This window comes from Orbicella franksi, chromosome 13 (assembly GCF_964199315.1).
Source record: "Orbicella franksi chromosome 13, jaOrbFran1.1, whole genome shotgun sequence".
Classification (NCBI taxonomy): domain Eukaryota; kingdom Metazoa; phylum Cnidaria; class Anthozoa; order Scleractinia; family Merulinidae; genus Orbicella; species Orbicella franksi.
In genome coordinates this window covers 5,658,390-5,666,529 of record NC_138157.1, presented here as the reverse complement: position 1 = coordinate 5,666,529, position 8,140 = coordinate 5,658,390, and the positions used below count along the sequence as shown (strand labels likewise).

General features: G+C 38.9%; 1 protein-coding gene across 1 annotated transcript; it reads right to left on the bottom strand.

The window, feature by feature from the left end:
• Positions 1-573: 573 nt before the first annotated feature.
• LOC145465770 (uncharacterized) lies at positions 574-5,960 on the bottom strand. Its single transcript, XM_081449527.1, has 2 exons — positions 5,827-5,960; positions 574-5,249 (listed from the first exon to the last, which is right to left on the bottom strand). Exon 2 carries the CDS (start codon positions 5,244-5,246, stop codon positions 4,383-4,385), a length of 864 nt encoding a protein of 287 aa, XP_081305653.1. The 5' UTR covers positions 5,247-5,249; positions 5,827-5,960; the 3' UTR covers positions 574-4,382.
• Positions 5,961-8,140: the final 2,180 nt, after the last annotated feature.

Below are 8,140 nucleotides of genomic sequence, written 5' to 3'. Positions count from 1 at the left end.
TTGATAAAAAACCAAAGTACCAAAAAATCAAAACCAATTACTTACCAATTGGACTTCTCAGCTAATCTCAAACTGTAGTAAAACCAAAACCAAAACCAAAGTAATTGTCTAATTACTTTCGACACTCAACTGAAAACCGCCCTAATTGATTGATTGATTGATCGGTCGATCGATCGATCGATCGATTCGTTGATCGATTCCTTGATTGATGGATTGCTTGATTGACTGATTGATTTATCGATTACTTAATTGATTCGATTGGTTGATTGATTAAATGTTTATCTTTATACCTATTTATGTTTCTTCATATCTTCCATATCAGTAACGGTTGTTATCATATTAGTGCGGCGGCTTCAGTTTAGCGATAATGGTATTCATAGCCCTGAGAACTTGTTGTGTGGTAGGTCCAGGAGGTCCACTGGGATCGTCCGGTAGCCAACACCTTTCATTTTTTTTCCTAAACCCTCACATATCTCGGGGACGTCTGCTAGTAAAAACCCGCCTGTCCTCAGAAAGAAGCCCTGAAGATCACAGATTTGACGGTACTTTGCAATTGGAATTTGTGGTGCCTTCATGTAGTTGATGATGTTCCAGAGATCATTCACTTTTTCGGCTTTCTCGGTAACACATTCTTAATTATAGTTGCTACCTCGTTGAAGGTGATGCGGTCGCGTACGTGCTAAAACTGTCTCCTGGGACTACCCACCCATTCAACTAGATAACCACTACAACCTTCGACTTGTTCTTGTCCACACGTCACGTCACCAATTAGCTCTTGCTCTTTATCATGATAAAATTTCACTGTTTTGACACATGCGTTTTCGAGTTTTTCTAGTCTGACAACCTCATCTCTGATCATTTCCGCGCATTTTTCCCCTCAGAGCCAAGAAACTCAGACCTACATACAAGGAGCGCAACCGTTCGCACGCCGTTGTTGCGGCATGCGACCTTGTCTACTGCATACATAACGCTACAAAGTTGGTTGTAGTTGATCAATATGCCTTTAACTTTCATTGATTTAAAGAGGTTTAATGCTTCCAGAAACTTCTGTTCGTGAAGTTTACCCGACATCTGATGCGGCATCGCGACCATGATCATCGAAATCAGGGAAAATAGGACGACACAAAATTTGTGTTGCGCTTGCTCCATTACTATCTGAGTGAAAAGGAAGGGTTACCAGCTTTATTAATCCCTAGATAGCTTATAAGGGCTACATGGTTTATGGTTCACAACTAAATCTTCCTGTATGGGTATTGACCAAGCGTGAGGTCAAAATGGTTGGGTATTGGCCGCGTTATGGACCGAGACGGAGTCAAGGTCTACAAACTCGCAAAAAAAAAAAAAAGAAAGAAAAGAAAAGAAAAACGCCAATATCCAGCCATCTTGACAGAACAATCCTGGATTTAATTTATTATATGGCTTTCGGGGAAATGTTTCTTGCAGGCCACAGCGGGTAGTCCCGAGCAGGCAACATGACGCATTCTTGCCCGCTCGGGTAGCCAATCACAACGCCAGATTTGCTTCATTTTGCCCCCTCACGGAGCCAGCCATATAATGGTATGGGTTAAAACTGATCACTGTGATAAAATTAGGAACGGCGATTGGCGCCCCTACCCACGCCCAAGTGTGTACTTACGGACCCTATAGATCGAACTGACCAACAAGCCTAACTCACTAAGTACAATAAAAGTTGAGTCATCCACGCCTAGACTTCGTTGTTGGTAATTTAGTTTTGAATTCGTAAGGAAGGTTAAAGTTCCATTGAGACTTCGAGAAGCTCAAAAGGAAGACATGAAAATCGCAGGTACCAGAACTGAAAAATGGAAGAAATTTCGCTGTCACGATAGAAACGGTTATCGGGGTAAGTTTATACGTTAGCAACCCAGCCCTTCAAGGCTTTTGCTAATGGAAATATTTTCCCTGTCACGTTTGAAAAGGTTATTGGGGTTATTTCTGGATACGTTAGCAACCCAGCCCCTCAAGGCTTTGTACATCATGATCAACTGAGGATGACAGTAGGTCCTGTCGAAACATGTCTTTAAAACTTAAAAGTTCTGTCGTTTTCTTTAAATTCTTGACTTGCCTGCTATTATCAAGACCCTTTGAAAATAATTTAAAAATTGAAACTTTTGGCTTGATTAAAACTCATGGTCAAGGTGGGGGAAAAACATGGGAGCCCAATTGTTCAGATCGAGCCCATTTGTTTCCTCTATTGAAGATTCTCACGTTATTACCTAGTAATTTTTGGTGAAAAAATGGTTAGTCTCCTGTCCTAACTATGGTGAAAATATTTTAAGAAACTAAGCTTATGATTTGCAGCTAAATAGAGGAAGGAAAAAATTGTAAAAAAAACGGGCCAAGCCTCACTCCAATAATGGTCATTAGTGACAAAATACAAAATAATGTTTCTCAGCTGGGTACTACTTTTATCATTTCGAGAATTTTCGGAGAAAGGAAAATGGTTCACTTCGAACAATGTTTCCAACTAGAAAAACCGAAACTTATCCCGCGCCAATGGAATAAAACTATTTTTAGCGTTGTTACTGGGCGCTAAATTCGCAATAATGAATTGTGTGTCATTTTCTCTTAGTATCACAGAGGTATAGATCGTTTTCACGTGACGTCATCACTTTGTAAAATCCAAAACTAAAGAGCCACCAAAGTTTTTAACCTAATCAGGCATAAGAGGCGGTATATTTATATCTGTTGACAATTTTACAGCTCAATAGCGTGCTTCGTTTGGAATCCAGAGCATTTTGAATTTCAGGGTTATGGAGGTCCGTGACACAAGGCTACGATCGAGTTTGTCGAAAAATATATACTTATCTCATGATTTTGAGCCTTTTTAGAAGTTAGAGCATTAGGAAAAGTGCTTATGTAAATGCTTGTTTGATCACTGCTGATAATCAGTCGCCTAGATAGCCAGAGTAAGTTCCAGATGTTTACACTATTTTCCGGCCACCATATTGGTGTACCACGGAGGTACACCAACATGGCGTTTTCATACTGGGCTCTGTAAATATCTACGAAACATTTCGACGAATATCTGAAGTTTGGGGAAACCCACAGGCCTAAAACTTGGAGAAGTGTCTTACTTAGTTACCTTCTATAACATCATAATTTCATAGCTTTTTCTACTGGATGGTTTCTGATTTATTTCTTTTACTGCGTGACAGTGAAAACGATCTATAGAACCACTTCGGTTATCAGTTCTCCACAGTCCACTAAAAATTTGACCGAGGGTGATTCATGCAGATTTGATTCGGACTCTGGAACTTAGCCGTTTACGTATACCTGTATAAATCTGAAATATACATAAGAAAAATGAGCCTTTATTTAACAGCAATTAAATCGAAATGTTGAGTTAGCTAACTTCATTTCAGTACTGTTGGATGTATATTTAACATTACTACTTAACTTGAAGTATTAATTAAGATAAGACATGTAAATATTAGTACTTGTGATCACCACAGTCGCTACACCACAGTCACTATTTACGTCGCCAGTCGCCACGATATAACTCCCAAGACAGTGCACAGTCCATGCAATGTTATCCTTCTTTTTCCGATCCCCGAGAAGCTAGATTTTGGAAGAGAACAAAACTACATATACACAAGGTACAAGAAGCAGAGGGACTGGCAATAGCTACCCGTGCCCCTCATGTACGAGTAGTGTTATACCCGCTGCACTGGTTTCCCCCCTTTTCGCAATGATGGGACTGGGCGAAACTATACAGTGATTAACCGGCAGTTACCGTCACGTACATGCTCGTACGTACGCACCGGTTTGACCTTTTTCTAGACGATTCTATCACTTATGCTTATGTATAATTAATGTGAAATAAACTTAAAAGAAAATTGGTCATTCCTACATTGTATTTTAAATTTTTCCGGTTTTTAAATTTTTCGGTATATTTCACAATCAGCTGGTGAGTCCACATCTAGGGGTGGTGAGTGACAAATGCGAGACTACGCAAGAAGGCGAGACTAGCGTTTTCCTTTGCGAGCCCGAGACATAATTGACTTTTTAAATTTCAAGATCGAGATATTAAAGTGTTTTAAATGTGACCGCGAGTCGTAAGACATTCAGACTCAAAGACGGTCAGAGGTCATTTGCAAATACAAATAAATAAATTGGGACTTTGAGACTTTCGTCAATTTTGCAAAAAATCGTAACTCCCAGACAGCATTGTGAAAAAATAGAAACATAACCGATCATAACCGCTAAAAACCGAGACTGCGAGACCGGTGAAATTACACGAAAATTTTGTTCAAAACCATAATGGTTTCAGTTTGAAGTAGCATTCCCCAACCCTACATCTTCAAGCACTACAGTATAACAATTAAAGGTCATGGAAGTCAGAACATTCTCTAATATACAAATCAATTTCTCCCAAATAGTATTGCGTGGAATGTTAGGAGACCTGTGAGGGAGATATTTATGTTGAAATCGGGACCTGACGAGCGTGTGGTTGCTCCATTGTCGTCTTTTCCATTTCCGGAACTGAATGCGGAAATCATCTGATCCAAAGCGTCCAGAACTTCCTTAGTGGTAGGCTCACCATCATAGCATTTTCCATCAATTGTCGTCCCTTCTAGTACATCAGGCACATCTGCGACTAAAAATCCTCCTTTTGCCAAAAAGAAGCCCTGAAGATCGCATATTTGGCGGTATTCGTTCTTCGTCGGGTTGACCGTCATGTATGCTTTGATTTTCGAAAGATCAGCAGCTGTTGTTGTTAATCCCGCTTTGGAGGTGAAATTTTCGACATCAGCAATCAGCTGTTTAACTGTGTTGTTAGAAATGTGATCGCGAACTTGCTTGAATGTTGCCTCGTCTTTAGCCAGCCATTTCTCTAAAAAGCCACTACATTCTATGCTCGAGTCCTTTCCGCACTTCACGCCATCGATTGGGGGAAGAGAAATCGTCACTGTCCTGATGCCGCCTTCCTTCTTAACTTTCTCTATATTGGTGACCTCTTCGTTGATGACTGTGCTGCAATTTTTTTCTCCTAGTTCAGGCTCCTTGCACACCAGAAAACCAACAGTCGGTACATCTTTGACACGACAGGCAATTTTGTCCTCTCCCGAATTCATCTCAGCGCAAAATGTATTGTAGTCAATGTTAGGCTTCGCTTGATCAATTTTCGCACGAGCATCTGCGAAGTCATCTGCAAGTGCCATCGTTGCGAAGGTGAGCAAAAAAAGAGCGACCAAGGCGAAATAACGCTTGTGTAATTCGATCATGGCCTATCAGTTAGGGATATAATGCGAATATACTCGGGTAAGTAGGAAGTACGCTTTTATAAAGCCAATATTTACATGCAATTATTCCATCTGCCAAGCTTGGTGTTGAAACGTCTGGGCTACTCTTAGTAGCATTTAGTCTACTCGGCTTCCACCGTGATTTACCGTTTCTCATTTCAAATATTTGGTCTTTACCTAGTTTTATTGATATTTAGGTGGGATCCTTAAATCAAATGATTTTAGTAGCTTAGAATGATTTAGAGGCAATGCTTGCGATTGCCTCGCTGCGTAATCAGTATGGTCATAACAAAAAAATTATGAGGAAAAGTTAATCATTTTGTATCAGTTGTATTGAGTCGAGATTACGAAGAAAACAAGTACAATTAAAAGTGTCATTGTGCAGGCAGGTCGAAGAGTGGACAGTTTGAATGGTTGATCTAGATCCCTCAAAATACTTTGGAGACCGGGAGAAATACTCAACGATATTTCGGAATTACAACTAATTTTGTAATACTTAGTTACAGGGGACCACAGAGGACTCAAACAGTAAGAACTGCAATCAGAAAGAAATATGACTTACATTGACAGCATTGACCGCTACTAGCCTCGATGATCGGACTAACAACAGCTTTTGAATTTGGGTGTCCCAAGTTATTCAGAAACGTTTAATCGACAAATGACTTAATAGCATTGGAATGCTCTTCCTGTGTTGAATTTGTTTTTATTGAAAACAGGAAATTACACTGAAATAGCATCTCTTAGATGACCTGACCTCGCCTAAGGCAGTAATGGTATTGTTTACAACGAACAAATTGGAATAGAGCTTCCAAAGAGATGGAGATCATTAACGCTCTTATTCTTCGGCCATTTTAATTGTGCTGATTTTAACGTAGGAATGCTATAAGTGGTTTGTCACCATTCCCGAGAAATTCAATTGACAAAGATCCTGGCAGCCATGTTGCCGATGACAGGAACAATAAAGCTATAATAAGAGTTCTTTTGTTAATGGTCATCCAACATGGCGGCGATGACTTCAGTTGCAAACTTGCAGTTTGCAGTTTTGTCATTGTTCGCAGATCTAAAACGGAACTCTGAGAATAAATAATAAGTAATAAGCAAATATTAATAAATAAATAAATAAATAATAAGTAATAATAAGTATGAGAAGTAATTGTTGTAAAGTGAGTGACTGAACCTAGTCACTGCCGATGACACCTGTTAAAATGCAAGTTTTTACGACATGTGTTGTTTTGTCATGGTTAGATCTATTTAGTATCATCGCAGTGTGCCTTTTTGTTCGTTTGTTTGTTTGTTTTTAATAATAATTTTAATTTACCAAACACAATTCTACAAACATTACTTACACTGCAGGTCTCATTACGCTACTCTACTTACAGAACATCACTTACGTCACTTACAATACGGGTTCCTTATGTTGACAATACAATACTGAATACAGCTACTTACAGAAAATACAATTTCTTGCAATACGGGCTACTAACACTACTAACCATATAATACTCTACTTACTACTTGCTGAACTAACAGTTACTTACAGTACGTTATACTGTACATTGACTTTGAGGAGGAAGGAGTACTTCTCAATAAAACATTTAATTAAGCCGGACGAATTTTCAAGATTGTATTTAATGAGTAGCTTACTGATAAAATCCTGAATGGAGATGGCCAGGCTATTTAACTTGCTTGAATAAATATAACGGCGCATAAAAAATAAGGCAGTGTGGTTGAATTTCCGTATTATTGTTGTGTCATGGGAGCTTGCAGTAATACCGAACAAGCTCTCCTCTGTGGTAGGAGAAATTTGGCACGCGTTCACTTGGTTGAACCAGTTCAAGACCTTGGGTAAACAATTTGGTAAACATACATTCGATAAAAGAATGCTCAATTGAATCTTTATCTCCGCAGTATAGACATTCATCGTCCTCCTTAATACCAACTCTGAATAGTTCTTTTTTAGTTACTATCGCTCTATGGATTAATTTAAATTGAAACTCTTTTAGTCTAGTTTCCGTACAAATGGTTTTCAGTGATTTAAAGATCTTAGTCCACACGTCTTTCTTTAAAGAGGGTGTTTTGGTCCAAAGTTTAGGGCCCGTTTGATCTTCGGTGTGAATCTTGACGTTAGGCAAATTATAGAAGTTCTTTGACTTAGCCTTGTACAGATTAATTTGTGTCGATGCGTTGAGGGAAAAGATATTATCATTTCCAGTAAAAAAAATTATTTGTTGATTGTGTCGGAGCACTTGGCTAGAGACCTTAAGCGTTCTGGAATAGGCCCTTTGCAGCTGGGGTCACGTGACCAAATTTTTCCTAAAATTTTTTGTATTATGGGCTATAACTTAAAGAATGCCACATCGATAATACCAAAATGGCCAAGTTTGAAGCCCCAGGAATTAACGAGTAAGTTTATACCACAGTTTGAATTTTCGGAAAATTTAGAGGATTTGTATGGAAAATGCTGCTGGAGAGCAACATCTTGCTCTCCAGCAACTTTTTCCATACAAACCTTCCTATTCTTTCAAATATTCAGACCGTCATAAAATCTCATTCTATGATGATGGGGGCCTCAAACTTGGCCATTTTGATATTTTCGACACGCTTTTTCCATTTCTGGCATTCGTTAAGTTATAGCCCATAATTTTATGAAAAGTAGGTCACGTGATGGCTTAGCTGCCAAGGGCCTATAGCTCTAACAACTTGATAATACTGTAAAAAAGTTGGATTCACAGGGATATTTGTCACGGAACTCGTTGGATGTTAAAAAATTGCCGCTTTCATTCAAAAGGTCATTAATTGATAGAATACCAATCACTTAGGAAGATGGGTTTCCCGTCCAACAATATATCTTTGTTATTAAACAATACTAACTCCTG